The sequence below is a fragment of the Drosophila rhopaloa genome, unplaced genomic scaffold, assembly GCF_018152115.1.
Source record: "Drosophila rhopaloa isolate 14029-0021.01 unplaced genomic scaffold, ASM1815211v1 contig_163, whole genome shotgun sequence".
Classification (NCBI taxonomy): Eukaryota; Metazoa; Arthropoda; class Insecta; order Diptera; family Drosophilidae; genus Drosophila; species Drosophila rhopaloa.
Window position 1 is genome coordinate 15,221,947 of NW_025335043.1, and position 22,076 is coordinate 15,244,022.

The following is a 22,076-nucleotide window of genomic DNA, read 5'->3' on the forward strand; positions in this document are numbered from 1 at the left end:
CAAGGGTATATAAGCTTCGACTTTCTTGCATGTCTTAAATTTTCTAAAAGCCCAAAAGTATGCTTTTGGGAGAAAAGTATTGTAATCATTTACATATTCACCTCTGCCTAAGCGGGCAGAGAGATCGACAATCTGAGCCTATATAAGCGCTTGTATCTTACAGAAAAATCCAAAGTAAGAAAATGGACCTGACAATAATTATTCTGTACATTATCACGACTATCATGGTCATAGTACACCTTGTCCTCCACTCGGCTTCGGCCTTGATGGAAAAGGTGACAAGTACAGTGCTCCTAGCTGGGCTTGGGATTGCGAGCAGTGTGTGTGCGAGCCTGAAGAGATGGGGCGAAGATCGCTCGATCACTTCGCTTCGAAAGAGTTTATATTTCTAAATATCTACTCATGATTTATGTATTTTTTATTGTATCTGAACATTAATAAAGAATTCATTTCACTGCAAAGACTGAGATTTTTAACTGGTACCCTAATCGGAAATACCCCAAAGTTTTGAAACGGTTTGAAGCGGTGAGTGTTAACTTTAAAAATCTATTGCACTGGTAAACGCACAGAAGTCAACGCTAAAAGATATATTTTTGTTAGATTTTGTTCGGTAATAAAATTAACTACAAAATAAAATTAAATATATCGGTCAAAAATTTGTATAAATTAGATTAAAACGTGTACCAAAAAAATGTTAAATTACGATCTGTATAATATTGTGCATATAAGCATGTCAGTTAAATGATTCTGAAAACTTTTCATGACCTACCCAAATCCAATTTGACATTACGTCAGAAAAAAGTTAAAAGAACCAAATTACAAATAAAAAGTTTTAATTAATAAAAATTAACTATTAAATGTATTTAATATATGTATATCAGAAAAACACGGCGTTGCTACAAAAATAGTTTTACATTCGATATAAAAAGTAAATTTACGTAAAATTAAATTAAAACAAGAAAGGAAAGCTAACTTCGGGCGGAGCCGAAGGTGAAATACCCTTGCAGAATATTCTGTAAATTATATTCTCCAAAATTATTCATATGATGCATTCTTAACACTCATAAAAAATCCCAACTTCCTAACTTTAAAAACACCAAACTTAAGAAACACTAAGGTTATGGCATTTCCGATCAATCAGTTAAATTAAATTCAATCACATCCGGGACGATTTTGTTTTTTCCTAACGCTTCTATTGAAGCTGTTACATCATTCAAACAGTTGCAACCAGTTTTTTTCAAGTCTTATGAGTAATATTGCATCAATTTCACATATATTTAAATTAATAATGATGTCACAATTGTTTTAATGGAAATTCACATTGTTACTATATGAAGTGAAATAAATATATGTTATAAACAGTTGCAACCAGTTTTTTTCAAGTTTTATGAGTAATATTGCATCAATTTCACATATATTTAAATTAATAATGATGTCACAATTGTTTTAATGGAAATTCACATTGTTACTATATGAAGTGAAATAAATATATGTTATAAGTCTCTATCAGCCATATTCCTCATAAGTTAGTATTTAATATTGGTGGGAATTTGGTACAAAGCATGACCGGTCGGTATTTGTGATCAAATCAGCCGTAAAGTATGCTATTGCAACAAAATACTGTTATTATTATCTGTAATTATCTTCTAATAATTATCACTGTCGAGGCGCCGACGCTGGCAGAACCAAAATTTGGGGGCAGAGAAATCCCGCTCCTATATAACCGCATTTTCAGGGATCTGGACCCATAATATTACAATTTATTCACGCAGGAAATAGCACAAAGGATGTTGAAACATACTGATGCAGTCAGCCACTTATTTCAGAATATTGCTGGATATCTCAAGGGGTTTAGTCGCTATATAAGCTGCCCCATGAGTTGTAGGGACCAAACGTTGCCAATAACTCAAATTAAATACCACGCCTATTGAGAATACCTGTTACAATGGTGCAGATCAAATTCCTGTTCGCTTTCATCGCCGTGATGACAATTGTTGTCCTGGCCGCCGACATGGCTTCGGCCTCTGATTGTCTTTCTGGAAAATTCAGTGGTCCTTGCTTCGCTTGGGATGGAGAACTCTGCAGGCGTCTTTGCAAAGAAGAAGGACGAGTCAGCGGACACTGCAGTGCCAGCATGAAGTGCTGGTGCGAAGGATGCTAAATCCAGTGCATTTCAAGCATTTATTTAACATGAGACCTGTATATTATATTATTCTAACAAATAAATAACAAATATCATTTATCAGCAATATATTCAGGCTTGTTACAAATTAATAATATTTATTAAAAAAAATTGCAGAGGTATTTTTGTATTTGGGATCAGTATTAAAAGATGCTACATACAATTACTTTGCTATGTTCACGTTATATGTTTGCACTTTGTTATTGGAAGTAGGCCTTTATTCTGATATGATTCATAAACCATATTAACGATTGCTACTTTCGGGAAACCAGTTTCTGACGCGGCTTTCCAGGCAGTTAGGTAATTATTGAGACCTTTAAGGCAGTCAATCAGAAAAAGCAGTAGACTTTCCAATATTGACGTTAGTCCACACAAAATCTTGACCCTATAAAAAGGTTCGATATCAAATTCCCTTTTGCGATTCTCCTAGCCACAAAAGTAGCTCATTCATATTGTTTGCTGAATAATGTTTTCTCGGACAGAGAAACTTTGCAGACAATACGAGTTACAAAACATTACAGTGCTAATGGTTAAGTGCAGAAAACTAGTATAATAAATATATGTTGACAAGCATTGTCAAAAATTAAATTTATATTTGCTCCGATTCGTCAGTGCTACGGCTCTGCCTCGATTTTCCATTAATCTTATCAAATTTAAAAAAATATACATGTTTAATATCGTAATTTACTGTGCTGCAATACGTTCCCATATCTCACAGAACAGGAAATCTTACGTCTTCGATAGTAGGTTAATGACTCGTTTTTCAGAGTGAGCTTATCTGGTCATAATAACGTTGCGTATAAATCGCAATTTTAGTCAATGAAATAGGTTTTGATGAACTCAACGCAAGTGGTATAGGAAAATGAGAAAAAGCTATAAAAAAACATGATCTCTAATTTGATAATTAATCAATACCAATTTATATACTCTTGCTGAGGGTATTATAATTTAAGTAAAAATCTTGCACAGCAGTTAAGGAGAAATTTCGGACCCTATAAAGTATATTTATTCGCATACAAATGCAAATAACAGCTGCAAGGCTTTGTTCCTTGTCTTACATTTTGTAAAAGCCCAAAAGTATGCTTTTGGGAAAAAAAGCATTGTAATCATTTACATATTCACCTCTGCCTAAGCGGGCAGAGAGATTGACAATCTGAGCCTATATAAGCGCTTGTATCTTACAGAAAAAGCCAAAGTAAATAAGTTCCCAGAATCACGGAGTCATTTGCTAAGAAAATGGGAGTGTCAAGAATTCTTCTCTTTGCTACTGTCACTATCGTGATATTAGGAGTCCTTTTCCTCAACACGGCTTCGGCCTATGATTGCGCATCTGGAAAATTCAGTGGTCCTTGCTGGGCTTGGGATGGAGAGCAGTGCCGTCGACTTTGCCGCGAGGAAGGACGTGTCAGTGGACATTGCAGTGCGAGCCTGAAGTGTTGGTGCGAAGAATGCTAGATCACTTCGCTTCCTAAATATCTACTCATGATTTTTGAATTTTTTATTGTATCTGAAAATTAATAAAGAATTCATTTCACTGCAAAGACTGAGATTTTGAACTGGTACCCCAATCGGAAATACCCCAAAGTTTTGAAACGCTTTAAAGCGGAAACGAACGGTGAGTGTTAACTTTAAAAATCTGTTATAAATCTAAAAGATATATTTTTGTTAGATTTTGTTTGGTAATAAAATTAACTACAAAATAAAATTAAATATAACGGTCGAAAACTTCTATAAATTTGATTAAAACGTGTACCAAAACATTGTATATTGATTCTGAAATGATTAAATGATTCTGAAAACTTTTCATGACCTACCCAAATCCAATTTGACATTACGTCAGAAAAAAGTTAAAAGAACCAAATGTGAATTACAAATAAAAAGTTTTAATTAATAAAAATTAACTATTAAATGTATTTAATATATATCAGAAAATAAAGGCGTTGCCACAAAAATAGTTTTATATTCGATATAAAATGTTAATTTATGTAAAATTAAATTAAAATTCAATCAGAATCTTTAAAATATAACATAAGGAAATCAAGTTCGTTTACTTTTCTCAATAACACCCGGGTTCGATTCTGGTTTTTCCTAGTTTTGTTCAAAAACGCTACTATTGAAGTTGTTGCATCAATCAAACAGTTGCAACCAGTTTTTTTCAAGTCTTGTGAGTAATATTGCATTAATTTCACATATATTTCAATTAATAATGATGTCACAGTTGTTGTAATGGAAATTCATTTTGTTACTATATGAAGTGATCAAATAAATATATGTTATATGTCCCTGAAGGTCTATAAGCCATATTCCTCGTAAGTTAGTATTTAGTTCTGGAAGGAATTTGGTACAAAGCATAGTCGGTATTTGCGATCAAATCATCCGTAAAGTATGCTATTGCAACTAAATACTGTTATTATTATCTGTAATTATCTTCTAATAATTATCACTTTCGAGACGCCGACGCTAGCAGAACCAAAATTTGCGGGCAGAGAAATCCCGACCCTATATAACCGCCTTTTCATGGATCTGAACCCATAAATCAAGTCCGAACTCTGTTTGAAGGCACTACTCTATTTACCATTTTTGTGGAAAGCGACAATATGCAGATCAGGTTCCTGTACTTCTTCCTCGCTGTGATGACTATCTTCATCCTGGGCGCCAAGGAAGCGGATGCCGACTGTCTTTCTGGACGATATCGAGGACCCTGTGCCATCTGGGATAACGAGACCTGTCGTCGTGTCTGCAAGGAGCAAGGACGATCCAGTGGACACTGCAGTCCCAGTTTGAAGTGCTGGTGCGAGGGATGCTAATGCCAACCCAACATTCCCGAAACTTGTTAAATAAAAGTTTTTATATGAAAGCACCAGTTGAGTACTACAAATACATATATTACTGCAAAGACATTTGATTTAATTATTCTGGCATTTTTATTTATTTTTAATAAGAACTAGTCTTTTAAGTTTTATAAACGAGACTAGTTCTGGTTTGCCCTAGCTTGTTCAGCCGTAATTCTATTGAACTTATTAAACTGTGAATTCAATATTTTAAGTGGTATTATAATAGATCAGATTAATAAAGTACACTCTCAGACATGACAATACTAATAGAGCCAGAATGTGTTAGTTTTGAACTAGCTAATAATTTGTATTGGGTTTTTATTACTATTATTGGGTTGGCTGCAGTGCGAATTGTAAAATGAGTTAATTAAAATTCGATGTAAGAATATCTGATATATATTGGTTGTTTAGTCGCAACTTTCTGGTTTCTATAATTTCCAAGATCTTGACGTTTATACGAACACTCTGGCAAACGGACATGACATGATAGAACAAATATTCTTTATAGGGTTTAAGTCCATAAACTTTGCAACGTATACAATATGCCATTTACTCTATGAGTAAGAAGTATAAAATCAAATAGCAGAAAAAAGTACGCTTCATAAAACCCCATCTTATCGGTATATGATATGTAAATGTGTTTTCCTGGAAGGTGGTGCTCACCTCGGAAATTGTTGGGGTAGTCTGCTGTTATTCTACGAGTAGCTCACCCTGGCAAAAACAAGAAATTCCGAATGCATTTGGTTAGACACAGCTGTATCATGTTTTGAATATAGTGTTTATCCATAGCAGCAAAGTCAACTATGAATCTTTTGCGCTTTAATAATTTGAACAAATGGGAATAATAAATTTAAGTAAATAAAATAAGTACATAAATAATAAGTTCAGGTAAATAATAATAGTAACACAGTTTTTTGACAGCTGTGTGGATTTTTCGAATGGACTTGGTTAAACACTATGATGTATCTTAATTTGAATCTACGACCTTGAAGATTCTGATAAGAGTGTTTATCCATAGCAGCAAATTCAGCTATGAATCACCCTCGCTTTAATAATTACAAAAATGAAAATAATAATTTAAGGTAAATAATAGTGGTAACACAGTTTTACAGCGGAAGTTTAAGTCCTTTTTAGGAATATCAAAACCCTATAAAATTTGGTTCTCCCGTATTTGTAGATATACATTGGGTGGGTGATAAAAATTAAAAGATATTTGCCTACATACAATATAGGAAAAGAACAGATAAGCAGTTTCTGTACCAGAAGAGATATCCGGACGATATAAGTGTATAGACGAATTTAAATAATTTTAAGTCGGTATTTGTGATATAATCAGCCGTAAAATATGCTACTACAGTTAAATACACTGTGATAATTATCTGTAATTATCTGCTAATCATTGCAATGGTGACGCCGACGTTGGCAGAATCCAAATTGCCGGGCAGAGAAATCCCGACCCTATATAAGCGCCTATTGAGAGTATCTGGACCCATAAATCAAGTCCAAACTTTTTTTTGACAGCACTACTACTTCTACTTTACCAGTAAGATTTCTGTGAAAAGTGACAAGATGCAGATCAGGTTCCTATACTTCTTCCTCGCTGTGATGACGATCTTCATCCTGCGCGCCAAGGACGCGGATGCCGACTGTCTCTCCGGACGATATGGAGGTCCCTGTGCCGTCTGGGATAACGAGACCTGTCGTCGTGTCTGCAAGGAGGAAGGACGATCCAGTGGACACTGCAGTCCCAGTTTGAAGTGCTGGTGCGAGGGATGCTAATGCCAACCCAACATTCCTGAATCCTGTTGGTCAAAGTTAAATAAAAGCTCACATATTGTACCAAGAGTTGAGAAATAAATACATATTTGCTTTTAATTATTATGTGATTTTTAGTTTTTTAAATTTTAACGTGTCTTGTAAAACCGAGATATTTTTATTAATTTATAAAACAGCTAGATCGTGTTTCTTAGTAGTAAATGAATACGGTACGGTTGATGGGACTTACTCTTGTTTACCCAAATCGTTTAATAGTAAAACTATGGTATTCATTTATGATTTTGAAATTGTTAAAAACAGTGGTTCTTTTAATATCTCAGAGTTTGTATTCGGAAAAGTTATCTTATCCCAACAGCTTACTGAAATTCATGGGACATCACATAAATTAAAATAGCAGAAAATGTTACGCTTCAAAAGAAAATCTTATCAACAAAAAAAAGCAAAAGAAAAACTTATCAGAATACGATATGTTCCTTTAAATTCGTTATCTCAGGAGAAGGTAAAGCGGACATGGGACGTTGATGTAGTATAACAATATTCGTTTATGGATTCAAATCAGAGATTATTTCTTATAGAATTGAATTGCCTCTAGATTACGTAAAGAAAGTGATCTAAATTGTGCTATTTTTATCTTCTTATAGATTGGTTAATTTGAGTTTCTAGGGAAACCCCTTAAAAGGTCGTGCAGCTAATGAAGATGTCAGTCATCCATATTCCATACACTCCTATTTGAGTAATTGCTTGCATTTATTTGCATTACATTAAGTCGAAGACATACAATGTCTGAATGTGTTATCGAATACTTAATTGTTATCTATGAAACCAGTTTTAACCGCAGTCGCGATTCCAGCTACAATTTCATGAATTTTCATATCAAACAATAACATTAAAATAAATGGCCTTACACTGCCAGTGGGTTAACCCCAATATAAATTGTTTCTAAACTATTACTCTGAAATTAATTCCCGCATTTTCCCTAGTTCACAAATACATGTATCTTGACATTGATTACTTAAATGTAGCAGCATTTTAGTACTTACCAATTATTGAGATAGATCATGACTTAAACAATTACATTTTCTGTATATTTCTTAAGTTTAATTTTTTAATACTTAATTTTGTCAAGGAAAATTTGAATTCTTAAAACACTGTACTGAATATCATACATTAACCGTTTTGATATACACGTTTACATTGCTTTACAAATAAAAAATTAACAAAAATATTAATTAAATGCAAAGCTGGAACAACAAAAGTCATTGAAACCTGTGAGTTACGTTGAACTAGTCTATTAATCAACTAAACGGTTCATGTTTATTAAACAATGTGGCAGAACATTTATGAATTAGTAAGAGTTTTTGTTTTGCATTTTTAGATTTAAAACCAGTTTCATCATAAATTTCAGGAAGATTGATTTATATAAAAATTATATTTTTATGAACCTCAATATTAAACAAATTTTTAAAGATTTGATTTATATACATTCAAATAAATCTATAATGTAAGATATGTACCCAAGGGTTTTTGATTATTTAACATGAAATCCTTCGATTTAATACCTGAAATGGAATAAAACCCTAATTAATAGACTTTTTAAAAGAATAATTTATTAAAATTACTTACAACCTAAAAAGACATAACATGATAAAAAGATCAACATTGACAAAAGCTTGGAATGAGTTAACAAAGTTAAAAACAAAAAATCGTGCGAATGGTTAGTGATTGGTGAAGTGCTCCCCGACATCGCCGCCACCTGGTCGTGGCGGCAGCTGTTCTGAGAAGCGGAGCTGCCGCTATAAGTTATTGTCCAGGTTCTCGTCGGTGTTCTCCTCCACGATGGCCTCGTCCCAAGGCCCGTGGATGTTGAACTTGTACTGCTGCTGCCACACGAAAATGAAGGGGCACACGAAGTTGATGAAGACGGTGGTGGAGGCGTAGAGATAGAGCACAGGGCGCGATATCCAGTACAGGGCTAGACAGCAAATGGCAAAGATGGGCACCATGAATCCAGCCCTCCAGTTCGCCTCAGTCATTATGGGATACAGCACAAAGAAGACGGCGGCCTCGACGAGGAGTACGAAGGCATGATACGAAGTCGGCAGTCTGGAGGCCAGACAAATGGCTCCAAATATCGCAGCATTGAGTGAGATGGCCTGAAATTGTAAAGCAAATATATAGAATATTAGTATTATAAGTGCTTTATGAGTTCGTGAAGAAATAACAAGATATTAAGTTTTCAAAAGAAAACTTTATCAAAAGTAATGAACTAATTATGAAAAATGAAAAGGCGACTTAGTAAAAATATTACCAAATGAAGAAGTAAAACAAGTTATCAAGTAAAAAGTTAATCATGCGGATAAGTTACCAAATGAATAAGTTACCAGGTAAAAATAGACCAACTAAGAAAAGTGAACAAGTTTGTTGACTCTATTAAAAGAGAACATATTGAATCCATCACAGTTCGCTGGGTGTTTTCACTACCTTGGAGACCATGGCCACGTCCAATCCGTAGTGACTGAATATTAGATTTCCGAGCAGGACAAAGAAAGTCATCGTGTAGATGGTGTCCGTGCTGATGGCCTGGGTTAGGGTGTGCAGCATTGGTGAGAATAGGTATCCAAAGAGCACCACTGTGACCAAGGTTTTGGAGTCCTCTCCCAGGAGCGCCCAGCTGAGACTCCTGCCCCGGTAGCACAGGTAACCAATCCCCGTAACACCGCAACTGGGCACCAGGATCGTGGTGGGCGAAACTCTATCGCTGAGCATCAGTTGATAGAGTATCAGAAAGCCGGTAATGCAGGAAATCTGGTTATTCAGCACCGTGATGCCGGCAATCGCCTCACTGAATGTGTATATCCTGACATGCAGGTTTGTGCGCAAATCCTTCAGGAAGCTGGCGTCCGTATAGTTGTCTGGATATTCTCGGTTTGAGTAAAGATTCTTTACCCACGGCTGCCGTTTTGATTGCGCCTTTTTTACCATTTTTTAATTCGAATAAAATTTGTTTGTTTACATTGGCTAATGGGCCAGTGTGCCCAATTCTCGAGGTAAACAAAATACCCGGTAAGGCAACAGCTGCATTTTTTTTTATAAGTGGAAATAAAAAATTCATAATTTCATAAAACTTAAATATAAAATTAAATTTTAATATTAAATCACTGATTTAATAATCTAAAATCTCCTAACAATGCCTGTTTATAGGCAATTAATTTATGTACTTAGCAACACACTAGTAATATATTGTCTCTAATAAAAAACACCTAATTACTGGCATTCGTCAATAATATACAACTTTTTTAATATTTTGTATCTTATTTTATAAAAACTAGAAATTCGATGTCTTCAAATTGCCTAATATATAAGATTTCTAAGATTAGACCATCAATCTTATATGTTAGACAATTTGCAGTCTTACAATTTCTATTTTTTAGAAAATACGCTAAAATTAAGCTAATTATAATATACCTAAAATGGATTGGGTCTAATTAGATTCGATATTAAACAATTTGTAGTCTTAAAAATTCTAGTTTTTAGAAAATAAGCTACAACAAATTTTACAGAAACTGATAAATGCCAGTTCGTACACATATAAAGAGTATTTACATTTTGTCTATCATCTAATATTGATAGACTAATCTTAGATATTATTATTATTATTATTATTATACATAAAATTTCTTGTTTTTAGAAAATATTAAATAAACATTTATTTTTAATTATATTATTTTATTGTATTTCTAGTATCCAGCCCTGGTATTTGGTGTTTCCTGGTTCTCCTACCTGGTCACACCGTGCATAACACCTTTTCGGAAATTTTTTGGATCACGCACTTGTTTGTTTTGTTTACAATTACCACCACGGAACTCAATCGGGAGCTGCGATTACTTGGGGATTCGTCCGGGAAGTCGAGGATTAGTGGACAGTGTAGTGTTCCAAACGGGGAGAACGCCCCATGAGCAGTCTTCCGCAGAAATCGCCGCCGGTCGCGTGTTTTTTCGCCCGAAAAACGCTAGAATTTCCAAGAATATCAATATCAGCTATTTATGGCTTCGAATGCGCAACTCGGGAAAATCATTTTGATATCCGCAATCGCCGTGTTCTTCTACTACTTTTTCTGGGTGGCCGTCCTCCCGTTTATGCTCATCGATGAAGGTAAGCAATAGATTTCCGCGGAGAAGTCAGTGCTTTTTCTCTCGGTTATAAGTTTTATTGAATAATCTCGCGCCGCTTTTGTGCAGTAATTAAAGTGACGCCGCGGCGTAAATTGGTCACGATATTTAGGTACATATTGCATGTATGGGGTATTACAAATCCAATCCCCAGAGGTCACTATCCGAAACCGGGGTTACCTGGAATGCGGCTCTTCGGCGCTCTAAGCTCGGGTCAAGGTCACCCACTAACAGCGGTGTGGAGTACAGTAAACACCGACTATGTCCGCAGTCATTTGTTTACTAACTTCAACAAGTGAATCTCCCTGTTTTATAACGAATTTATTTGATTTAAGCTCTCGCTTTTAAAAAATATCTACTGTATCTAATGTAGTGCATAACTTGAGTCTTGGTTTTCAATACATATTTTAAAGGAAAATATTTATAAATTACTTGGAAATTTAATATCAGCAGTAAACATTTTAGATTTAACTTAAATTGTTGGTTAAAAGCTATATCTACTATACATTGGCTATATTAACAATACATGGTTTATTACAAATTTACCCGCAGATTTAATATAAGTAAAAAATAAGTCAGTTTTTAGGAGATGTGTCATTAAAATTACGTAATTTAATGCTTATCTGTTGACCATTAACGTCATACCACAGAAACGTAGTTTTATTTAGGTGTACATATGTACAGTAGTTTTCGATTTAACAGTCGCAGGTAATAACTTTTCTCACATCTAAACGATTGATGAATTTCATGCCGTGACCAATCTTATTTGTTGCATTCAACACTAAACTAAAAATACAAAATCTAATCTTAAAGCCCCTTAAAATTCAGCATGAGTAAAAACATTACGTACACAAAGAAACAATCTTTTATGACTTTTTTAATGCATATCTGTTAAATACCTTTGTGGGAAACGAGTTAAATATGCTCACTGTCAAAAATGTGACTAGGATTTGGTGTCTACATATATCATTTTGATATAGTTAAATTATTTACTGTGTTACAAAATTTACGAATTCGATTAATTCGGTAATTTTTGGCCAATACAACCTATGAACTACTACAGAATGTTACCCAAATATCTTTTTTATACCACCAGGTAATCCCATTCGGCTGTTCTTCCCACCGCTGAAGTACGCTTTCATAGTGCCCACTGTGTTTGGGGTCATCTTCCTCGGCGGCATCGCCGCGTTCTCCTTCTATCACATCTGGAGCCTGCGGGTGAAGCGCGATTAAGGGGTTATCCAGGGGTTATCACTCCCTGTTGCGAACGTAAGATTCCGGCCGAGAAACAGGGAAGAGCGATAGTCAGTCGAGGACAACATGCCCCAGTGGCTGGTCATTGGAATCTCGGGCGTCACCTGCGGCGGCAAGACGACGCTGGCCCACAGTCTGCACGACTACTTCAAGGGTCTGAGTGGAGCTCCGCTGTGGAACTCCCCGTACACCATTGGCGAGGTGCGCCTGATCTCGCAGGATGACTACTTCCTGCCCGTGGATGACAAGCGGCATCAGCGGAATGAGGCGCTCAATGTCATCAATTTTGAGCTCATCACCTCGCTGGACATGGCCAAAATGCTGAGCGACATAGCGCAGATCATCAAGGGGCGCCACGTGGCCCCTGAACCTCCGGAGCAGCTGGTGACCTATGCCAACTTCGAACACTACGCCATGCAGTTCCAGCAGCAGTATCACTACAATGCCAACTACTACAAGCAGGCCAATGGCGCGGCCTATCAGTATCCGCCTCAGCAGCAGCCTAGGCTCCACCACCACCATCATCACCATTCCCAGCAGCATCACCATCAGCAGCAAATCCAGCAGCAGCAGCAGCAGGCGGCGCACATCATGCGGATCAATGCCCAGATCGCCGCCCAGCTGAGGGACAAGAAGATCAACTTCCTACTGGTCGAGGGGTTCATGATCTTCAATCAGCCGGAGCTGCTGGCCCTTTGCAACCTCAAGTACCACTTCCATCTGCCCTACGAGAAGTGCTTCGAGCGGCGCAGCAAGCGCACCTACGATCCCCCGGATGTCACCGGATACTTTGAGCTCTGCGTGTGGCCGCACTACGAGAAGAACTTCAGCGAGTACCGCGACTGCAAGGACATCACATTCCTCAACGGAGAGATCGCCAAGGAGAAGATCTTCAAGTTCGTCCTGCAGCGCATCGTCCACTACTTCGAGGAGCGTTGCGAGGTCCCAACTCCTGCTCCCCCCGCCTGTCCGCCGCAGCAGAAGCGATTCGGGATGCTCTACGTGGGTCCGAGCAATAACAATGTGATGCCCACGGCCTGTCCCATGGAGCAGTAAATTATCCTTCGATACAGTGTACAATAAAGTAATATTGTATGTTATTAGGATGTTGAACGGTTCAACATTGTCTGAATTCGTGGCAAAAATCCCCATTGCATATTAAGGCATATTTGTAAGCAACTCTTAGGGTGGTTCGATTTTTAATTAACCAAAAGTATCATCTAAATTCGATCTTTGGGACTGTTATAATCAGTTTTAGAATATGAAAATTAGATCTGAAATCCACCGCAAAGTCCAAAGAAAACTGCAGTATTGTTTAGAAATATTTGTTTTGCCCAACCTACAATTCGCTTTCAGTTTTCAGCTCTTTTTCCATACACCCAAATCGACCCGCCCCTAGAATACAACTTTCATTAGTTAGTCTTTATTTCGTATTAAGATAGTTATTATGGGTGACATGGTCTCTCTTGTGGAGAATGCTCTTGTAACCAGAATTGTGAAATGAAGAAACTCGGTTCAGGAATTCATATTTAGCTGTGCTAACTATTACACGTGTATTGTTTTACTATTACGTCATGAAATTTTGCAAAAAACCCCAACGAGGCATTTGGTGTGGGGCGTTTTTATGGAGTCGAAAAGTTATTGTACTATATAATGGATATTTATATATGCATATGCACCTTGTAAATACCGTAGTGTATATTTACCAAATTTAAACCTAGCTCTAAGACTATGACCTAATAGAATTCTATATTTTCTTGTGCGAAACAAAACACACATACGAATAAACAGACATTTAACCGCAAACCGAAAGGCGATCGTTTTCGAACTAGTTAATTTGTTTATTCTCCGCTACAGAAGCCAACTGCCGCAATCCGGATGAAAGGGGCTTGTGGAACAGGACAAATAATAAATATATAAATTATAAAATACAATCAATAATCGGTAAATATACAGGCTTGTCATCGCTATGGGGTATTTCGCGTATTCTAGTTAGTGAAGTGGAGCGGAGCGGAGTCCCTTGGCTTGCCAATTTATTGCCAATTCAGTGAGTAGTTGGTGTTCCAATCGTGGTCTGGCTACATGGATTATATCAATGTACTTCTTTATGCTTACAATTAAGGTAATAACTTTTTGCTTATATGATGCGTATGATGATCCTCAGGAGGCTGCATTAAGGCTTGCAGAGCAGCTGAAATTTTTTTAAGAAATTAAGTTAATGGGTGAAAATGTGGGTATAAGATGCAGTTACTCACCCATGGCTGCTCTTCCTAGAGGGCGTCCCAGTCGGTCTGACTGTTGTAGACCTCCTCCTCCAGCCACACCGCGTAGTTGGCCTTGAAGTAGTCCGTCAGCTCTACCTTGCGGTCCCACCAGCCCGAGTGGCCAAAGAAGGCAAAATCGGAGTGCGTGAGGATCTCGTCGCTGGGAAAGCCACCCTCTACACCATAATCGTTGAGCTGCTGCTGCTGCTGATTGTGACCGCCATTGCCGCCGCCCCCGTTGTTTCCATAGCCGTTGGCCTCCCCGTTATTGCCACATCCATTGTTGCCCGCCATCATGTTGGATTGCTGGGCGTTCTCTGCATTCTGAGCAGCCGTGCCGTTGTTACCACACTTCTGGGTGGCCTCCGGATAGCGCCGAAGGTTGAACCGATCCACGCAGGCCCGCAGCGTGCACTCCTCCGCCTGGAAGTCCCAAGGCCGCGACTCCAGGTCGTTGCCAAAGGCCCAGTCGTCGTTTAAGCGATGCCGCACCTTGGCGTAAATTGCACTCATGGTCTTCATGTTAGACTTGCGCCACTGGCGGCCCAAGTACTTGGTCTGCATCTTGAGCAGCTTCAGCACATACAGTTGCATCATGGCATGGCGTACTTTTAAGGTCTTCTTCAAAATCGGTGCCGACTTAAAGACCACCAGCATCATTACTCGCGAGTGCTTCCACTTAATCAGTTTGTTGAGAATGCGCAGCAGGTTGATGCAGGAGAACACGTTGCGCCAGGAGTACGGCTTATCCGACATCTCTCCACCGTACACAAAGCTGTCCCCACTCAAATCCGGCTGTTCGCCAATCACACAAGACGGGAAATCGAGCAGAGGAATGGAGTTCTTGGTGTTCACGTACTCCGTGATTGTCTGGTTGAAGAACTTCAGCACCAACGGGATGCAGTTGGCAAAGACCAGGTGCTGGGACATGAACTCGAACTGGTAGACATGGTTAATCTTGAAGTGCTTCAAGTAGAGCAGGATGATGGCCGAGACGGCCTTTACAATGATCTCCCTGTGCCGTCCCGTGTCGACGTTGAGCTTAGTGGTTTGCGTGGGGGTCAGGGGCGACTTCTTGGGTAGCACATCGGCCAATATGTTGATGCTCTCCGTCTTGGACTTGGAAGTGGGCGAGGCCGCTAGCAGGACCTTCAGCAGGGCGATCATGTACTGCGGCAGGTTGGGCAGTATGGCCTGGTACAGAACTTCCGCCGGCGTCAGCTTAATCTCGTCCTCGTGCGTGGATATGGGATTCCTGGCAATATCCTCCTCCTTCTTGATCTGCACATCCGCTAGACTCATGTACATGTGTCGTTGCAGCGTCTTGAAGCCTTCGTGAATGGGTTGCGGCAGTCCAGCCAGACTTTTATGGTCCCCAATCAGTGAATACCCAATGAACTTGTTTCTTGAAATGTCCAGGAACTGATCGATGTCCTTCTGCCGCACCTTGGGCGTCCAGGGCAGGCGGGCCGTGATCTGCACTGGAGGCACAGCAGCGGGGGGCTGTGTCAGGCTGGGCTGGTTGTTGGGATTGGCCGTCGAGGTGGTGGAGGCGGATGAAGAGGGATCGTCATACGGCCGGTAGTACTGGGAGAGCTCCTCCTCTCCATTTCCGCCATTGCCACCGCCATTGTTGGCATTGCCCTGGCCCTCATTGCCGCTCATCTCCATGTCGATCTGCTCCGGTTCGTCCAGGAAGCGCTGCTTCATCAGGGAGCGTCTGTTGGAAAGGTATAAGAGTTAAAATAATGTATATAGTTGATGTCAAGACCCCTCTCACTTGAAGTTCCTTTTGGGATACTGATTCTCAAGTATATCAGTGGCCGTGGCGGGTGGTGAACTGGCCCTCATGCACTTGGTTACCTCCAGTGTGTCCTCTGTGATGGGTTCCAGACCTACCTTCTGCCGGTACTCGTTCTTGAGATTCTTGAGCACATCCATACCCCCAAGTCCCAGAAGTGAGACCTTCCAGAGCAGTAGAACCACCTTCTTCATGGGAAACTGCGGGGCTGCGCCGCTGCAAAACCTTGTGATCATGCCCAGCAGCTTAACGGCCAGGAGTTCGCCATCTGGCAGTGGGGAATTGATTTCCTGGACAAAAGACTCGGCCAGTTCCTTGTAGTCCTCGCTGCCGCGATCCCGCTCATCCCGAACGGTCTCTGTTATGATGTACAGCACGGACAGGATGACCCGGATGTCCGTGGAGTCTACTAGGGTAACATTGGTGATCTTAACCGCCACGATGTCCGGGGAACAGGCGCTCTCGATCTCCATGTTGAGCAGGTCGATGAAGGAGGCAAAGACGCCGAGTTGGTGAAGCACCAAGACATTATCCCTGGTGATCTGGTGCTGCTCCTCGTCCGACTGAACCTCAGCCCAGCATCCCTGGGCCAGGTACAGGATGCAACGGGCGGCCTGCATGCGAAAGGTTCGATCGGAGACCTCCAGTTGGTCCACCAGCTTCATCACTATTCCGCGCTGCGAGGCCGAGTCCTGTTTTTGCCAGTTGGGCGGCAGATCATAAAGCTCCATCTGATCCTCGAAGGCCTTCACATTCATCTGGAACTCACTGAACTCCGTGTAGCTGTAGAGCTCGGCAATCTCGTTCTGGTAGCCATCCACGTCGGAGTACACGAAATCCAGATCGGGACCATCGCAGTTGGCATCCGCGTCGTGGGTGTCCTGTTCGAAGGAGTTGTTTATGGATGAGAGCATCATTTCGGGAGCTCCTTTTCACCACAAGGGGATCTCTTTGTGTGAGTGTATGTGTGTTGGTGTGCGGGTGTTAGCCGTGTGTGTTTGTGTATCCTGCGGCGGTGGGCGGTGCGCCTGAACTGGGCGTGGCTGCTCCTGCTCGCTGTCTTCCGGCTCTCTCTGTTTCTCTAACAATTGAACATTCTAAGCATTTCTAGGTTCATTTCACTTGGATTTTGTCTATAAATTTCACTTGGAAATTTCACGCCAATAACAAAAAAAATGCACAATGGAAAAAGAAGAAAATTCGTGCGACCGTTTTCTGAGTGGGTGGAAAAGACTAAAATACTGACGATCTGGCAGGGCTGTCAAAACGGGTCTGGCAGCGCTGACTGGGTCTACTCGTTTTTTTTCAAATTTGAATTGGATGGTGGATCTAAGGAAAATATATTGAATTTGTACAGTACATCTCTAAAAAGTAATCTTGAACAAGACACTTGACTAAATCTAGAATAAAACGATGTAATTCTTTACAAATATGATTCGGGTGTTTTGGTAACCTGTGTATTAAATTTAAATTAATTAAATAACAACTTGACCTAAAATATATTATTTTCATTGATTAAATTATTGATTAATTATTAAAAAACTGAATAAGACAAAGCTTAGTATTATGCTTGACCGATTGATTTAATAATAATGAAGAATATAACATAAACGTCAATTTACTTATTCGCTTCGTTCTGTACTTCGATCAATGCTATTCCAGCCTTAACTTTAACCTTAGAAAGCTAATGATTTATTACTTAAAATAAGGTAGAATTGTTTTCTTTTAGTTGAACTATTTATTTTTTTACCGGCGTAGTTTAAAAATAAAGCTTTTTCCGCGCCAGACCTGACCACTCTGAAAAAGCGTAATTCCAATGTGGCCAGATGAAACTAATTTAACGCTTTCTTCAAGAAAATTACGCACACCTATAAAATAGGGTTGTTGCAAGTCGCCGGTTCTAGTTTTATTTACGCTTCGAAAGAAAGTAAAGTGCTAAGATTAATCATTCATATTGCGACATAAGTAAGCCCAAACAATTAAATCCAGCCACCGACGAGTGTTTTGTTGCCGATAAAGCATATCAGCCGTGAGGCACAGCTGCCATCCAATAACAAAGAAAGGGAAAACAATCGAAATCTGTACTTTGCACCCTATTTTCGTACATATCAGCGTGATTCTGCAAAATCAGTCATTCTATATTTGTATCCCTGCATCCGAAAATCAGTTCAGTCCGTGGTGAAATCGGAGATATAGTCGCACTATACATATATCGAACAATGGCCGGCCGTTCCATCGCACACTTTTTTTTCGGGTCCATAGCAATTGCGCTGGGCTCGTACATCTACTTCACCATGCAAGTAATTACCCGAACAAATAACTATCCTTTCAAATTGCTGTCGAATCAACTGGCAATAATAATAATGGCTTGCATGCGAAATAGGCAACAGTAACGAGGGGGCCGCTTCCGATGACGTGGGCCAATCCTGACCAGGTTAGAGGTCATTATCGCGTGGCCCAATCCTGGCCAATGGCCATTACATCGCGTGACTCATCACTCATCGGGAATACAGGCCGAGTCCCTGACTTTGACCCTGATGCATTATGCATAGTCACCCTGACCACTGGTCGAATCAATCCGGATATAGGATTGGGGTGCTGATAACCACCTCATAAATACTTAACATTCAGACGGCCTTATCAACTCCCAAACATTTGGAAATCGTATAATCTTAAATGATTATTATTGGTCAATCAGAAAACAATATAAAGTATAAACAGGTGTATTTGGAACCACTATCTCTCACGAAATTAGAATGATAACTATTTGGGTATATTCTAATTTATCAGTTGTTATTAAACTATTCAGCTTATCCGAATTCAAAACTCAAAAAGTGTATAATCTTTAATGCTGATCATTGGTGAATCATAAATAATCTATTAATAATCCTAAACTTTTTCAAAAGATAGAAAAATATTAAGGAATGACACTTGACCTATTATTACACAGAAAACAATCTACAAGTAAAATCTTCCATAAAATGAACAACATTGAGTCATATTGTTATTTATAGGATTATAGGCAAAGGCATTCCTAAAGTTACATTTAATAGATTACCACTCAAAAAGATTTCGAAATATATTTAAATTTCAGTAGTTAACCATCTATGGATCAACAGAAAGTATCAACGTTCTACTTTCCTAAGTTATGGGTTTTCCAAAATAAAACCAGCCCAAGTTTTATAGCTCTATTTTAAAAAGATTTTAAAATACCTATAATAACCAGTTTATCTCATTTATTTTGGTTTCTTATCATTATAAATATATAATAATTATTGTTAGCCAACTCAAAGCTCTCTTAATTACATTTTGTGTACTAACATTTTAAATAATCTTAATGCTTTTCAAAAATAAAATTATGCCTAAGTTAATATTCTCAGACCAGATTTTAATGTCAATAATTTGGTTTACTTTTCGTTGACACAACCTTTCCTTATTTTCATCAGTTAAATACTCCTACACTATTGTTCTAGTGAACTATAAAGTACACACTATTCTAATTAAAGTTCTGCCTGGTTATTTGCAGCGATTAAAGTATGAGTCTCAGGCAGTTTCAGAACATTTCCCGCCAGGCCCTCAGGTGCTATTCAATCAGGCGGACCCTTTGCCCCGCCCTCGAGCTGAGTCAGGGTCAAAGGCAGGGCCTGCGCCTCTGCACGGTCCTCCTTCCCGTGAGCTGTGCCTCGGCCACATCCGCCACTTCCGCCTCCTCGGCCGCCCAGTACTCCACAGCAGCTGCCGTGAGTAGTGCTGCCAGTTGATTAGCTCTTAATCCGTTGACTAACTAACCCAGTAGCTTGTCTCTATGCCGAACTAATCGTTGTTGCCTCTGCCTTTGCCTTTGCCTGTGTTCTCTGTGTTCTATACTTTATCCTCTGGGGAAAGGGTCGATTTTGATACAGAATGTTTGAAAACTTCAAGGAAAAGTGATCTGTCAATAATTATACTATCAAGTCTTATAGGAAATTATCGTTAAACAACAATTTTTGTTTAATCGCCATTAACAATTGTATTCCATCGCAATGACAAAACAAAATCTCAAAAATAGAACTTGTTGTGAAAATTGTTTATACTTTCTTATCTATTCAGTAACACCTGCGTTAGAGTGTGAAATTTTACCACCTGACTTTTTACACTTATGTATATGTTAGGAGTTTAATTATTGATGTCAAAAATAGATAAGATAATTTCGGATGTCAATGTTTTATAAAAAGGTTGGTGAAAACTAATTAGCAAAAATTCTAGATTAAAGCCACTATATTGTAATTTGAAGTATGTGAATAGGTATCAAAAATTACAACGCAGTTATTCCTAAATTATTTAGAGATTACTTTTACCTTTCCAAATTACTCTGTCAACAAATCGACCCGTCCTCTTTATACACACAAATAATACTCCTTACTAACTCCTCGCTTTTCCCTTGCTTCCAGATCGACATGTCTGCTAACGGAGATTACAAGAACGCCGCCTCGATTTATGAGTTCACGGTGAAGGACACCCATGGCAATGAGGTTTCGCTGGACAAGTACAAGGGCAAGGTGGTCCTGGTGGTGAACATCGCCTCCAAGTGCGGACTGACCAAGAACAACTACGAGAAGCTGACGGATCTGAAGGAGAAGTACGGCGACAAGGGCCTGGTGATCCTGAACTTCCCGTGCAACCAGTTTGGATCACAGATGCCAGAGGCCGATGGCGAGGCCATGGTGTGCCATCTGCGCGACTCGAAGGCCGATATTGGCGAGGTCTTCGCCAAGGTAACACCGATTGCTAATGCAGCAGACCAGTATAATAACTCCACATTCCCGCAGGTCGATGTGAATGGAGATAACGCGGCGCCCTTGTACAAATACCTGAAGGCCAAGCAGACGGGCACTTTGGGCAGCGGAATCAAGTGGAACTTCACCAAGTTCCTGGTGAACAAGGAGGGCATCCCCGTCAACCGCTATGCCCCGACCACCGATCCCTTGGACATATCCAAGGACATCGAGAAGCTGCTGTAGATGTCCCCTGGATAAAATGTTATCGCATGGACTGTGTTTTTCGCGTAGCTTTAGCTTGTAACCGCCTGGCCACCAAATAGTATTTTGTGGCTGGCCACATGCACCGCATGTTATATATATATATTGTCTACTCTTTACTGGTTTTTGATTCCCACCCACAAACACAATAAACGACACTTGTGGTTACCACACCATCTGATGGCTTCTTGGCGATGCAGGGCACGTATTTGGAGTGGAAGCGGCGCACTTACCATGTCGAGACGGGCCCGTTGAATGCGCTTGGTCAATCCCGCAAAGTGGCAGACAACGGCGACTCCACTTTGGATGCACTGCGTCTTTGCGGTCTTGAGGATGTTGATGTGATTGCACAATTGGTGCCAGGACATCGCCGTTACAGTTTGAAACTGGTCCTCGATCTGGAGTTTCAGGTTTCTGTATGGAGCTAGTTTTGTTAACTGATCTCCCATTTTTGGTATGTCAAAATTGAGTAGAAAAGGGAGTTCCAAAGAAAATATTCGGTTTACCTTTCCAGATTTATAATTCAACTAGTTAATCCAAAGTGATAACAATTTGATACTCATTTCTTAAAAGATTATAAATAAATCTACCCTATCTTTACATCTAAAATAATTTACTCAAATTCACCAAATATATCGGCATACCCTTTAAAACTTATTTTTCTAAACTGATAAATTAATCTAGTTGATAGTTATTATTCGCTTCTAAATTAAAAAAACTGGTTTAACTTTGTGAACAAGTAAGTTTTAATATATTTCATTCCCTTGATTGAATTTAC

The 22,076-nt window shown here is 39.2% G+C and overlaps 9 protein-coding genes across 12 annotated transcripts; 7 read left to right on the forward strand and 2 right to left on the reverse strand.

The window, feature by feature from the left end:
- Positions 1 to 1,915: 1,915 nt before the first annotated feature.
- Positions 1,916 to 2,249, forward strand: LOC108045403 (drosomycin-like). Its single transcript, XM_044457831.1, has one exon. The coding sequence runs from the start codon at positions 1,946 to 1,948 to the stop codon at positions 2,159 to 2,161; it is 216 nt and encodes a 71-aa protein (XP_044313766.1). The 5' UTR covers positions 1,916 to 1,945; the 3' UTR covers positions 2,162 to 2,249.
- Positions 2,250 to 3,388: 1,139 nt separating this feature from the next.
- On the forward strand, positions 3,389 to 3,723 carry LOC108046313 (drosomycin-like). Its single transcript, XM_017125974.1, has one exon. It carries the CDS (start codon positions 3,419 to 3,421, stop codon positions 3,635 to 3,637), a length of 219 nt encoding a protein of 72 aa, XP_016981463.1. The 5' UTR covers positions 3,389 to 3,418; the 3' UTR covers positions 3,638 to 3,723.
- A 981-nt stretch (positions 3,724 to 4,704) lies between these two features.
- LOC108046400 (drosomycin-like) lies at positions 4,705 to 5,093 on the forward strand. The gene has a single exon (XM_017126090.2). The coding sequence runs from the start codon at positions 4,780 to 4,782 to the stop codon at positions 4,987 to 4,989; it is 210 nt and encodes a 69-aa protein (XP_016981579.1). The 5' UTR covers positions 4,705 to 4,779; the 3' UTR covers positions 4,990 to 5,093.
- A 1,426-nt stretch (positions 5,094 to 6,519) lies between these two features.
- Positions 6,520 to 6,891, forward strand: LOC108044926 (drosomycin). The gene has a single exon (XM_017124129.2). It carries the CDS (start codon positions 6,586 to 6,588, stop codon positions 6,793 to 6,795), a length of 210 nt encoding a protein of 69 aa, XP_016979618.1. The 5' UTR covers positions 6,520 to 6,585; the 3' UTR covers positions 6,796 to 6,891.
- Positions 6,892 to 8,279: 1,388 nt separating this feature from the next.
- LOC108045029 (phosphatidylinositol N-acetylglucosaminyltransferase subunit C) lies at positions 8,280 to 9,822 on the reverse strand. Of its 2 annotated transcripts, XR_001769329.2 has the most exons (3): positions 9,274 to 9,822; positions 8,416 to 8,945; positions 8,280 to 8,351 (listed from the first exon to the last, which is right to left on the reverse strand). XR_001769329.2 is itself a non-coding variant. In XM_017124239.2 (2 exons), the coding sequence occupies exons 1-2, from the start codon at positions 9,772 to 9,774 to the stop codon at positions 8,586 to 8,588; spliced, it is 861 nt and encodes a 286-aa protein (XP_016979728.2). In that variant the 5' UTR covers positions 9,775 to 9,822; the 3' UTR covers positions 8,378 to 8,585. The 2 variants fall into 2 exon arrangements, 1 of the variants encoding a protein (XP_016979728.2); XM_017124239.2 differs by lacking the exon at positions 8,280 to 8,351 and having other exon boundaries at positions 8,378 to 8,945.
- Positions 9,823 to 10,571: 749 nt separating this feature from the next.
- Positions 10,572 to 12,194, forward strand: LOC108046129 (dolichol-phosphate mannose synthase subunit 2). Its single transcript, XM_017125737.2, has 2 exons — positions 10,572 to 10,944; positions 12,058 to 12,194. The coding sequence occupies exons 1-2, from the start codon at positions 10,836 to 10,838 to the stop codon at positions 12,192 to 12,194; spliced, it is 246 nt and encodes an 81-aa protein (XP_016981226.1). The 5' UTR covers positions 10,572 to 10,835.
- On the forward strand, positions 12,169 to 13,315 carry LOC108045855 (nicotinamide riboside kinase 1). Its single transcript, XM_017125341.2, has one exon. The coding sequence runs from the start codon at positions 12,282 to 12,284 to the stop codon at positions 13,269 to 13,271; it is 990 nt and encodes a 329-aa protein (XP_016980830.1). The 5' UTR covers positions 12,169 to 12,281; the 3' UTR covers positions 13,272 to 13,315.
- Positions 13,316 to 14,035: 720 nt separating this feature from the next.
- Positions 14,036 to 21,941, reverse strand: LOC108045769 (striatin-interacting protein 1 homolog). Its single transcript, XM_017125223.2, has 4 exons — positions 21,532 to 21,941; positions 16,260 to 17,161; positions 14,471 to 16,199; positions 14,036 to 14,406 (listed from the first exon to the last, which is right to left on the reverse strand). The coding sequence occupies exons 1-3, from the start codon at positions 21,745 to 21,747 to the stop codon at positions 14,486 to 14,488; spliced, it is 2,832 nt and encodes a 943-aa protein (XP_016980712.1). The 5' UTR covers positions 21,748 to 21,941; the 3' UTR covers positions 14,036 to 14,406; positions 14,471 to 14,485.
- Positions 18,139 to 21,474, forward strand: LOC108045932 (probable phospholipid hydroperoxide glutathione peroxidase). Of its 3 annotated transcripts, XM_017125462.1 has the most exons (4): positions 18,139 to 18,245; positions 19,807 to 20,020; positions 20,711 to 21,034; positions 21,089 to 21,474. In XM_017125462.1, exons 2-4 carry the CDS (start codon positions 19,817 to 19,819, stop codon positions 21,278 to 21,280), a joined length of 720 nt encoding a protein of 239 aa, XP_016980951.1. In that variant the 5' UTR covers positions 18,139 to 18,245; positions 19,807 to 19,816; the 3' UTR covers positions 21,281 to 21,474. The 3 variants fall into 3 exon arrangements, with proteins under 3 accessions (XP_016980951.1, XP_016981111.1, XP_016981036.1); XM_017125622.1 differs by lacking the exon at positions 19,807 to 20,020; XM_017125547.2 differs by lacking the exons at positions 18,139 to 18,245; positions 19,807 to 20,020 and adding an exon at positions 18,333 to 18,580.
- Positions 21,942 to 22,076: the final 135 nt, after the last annotated feature.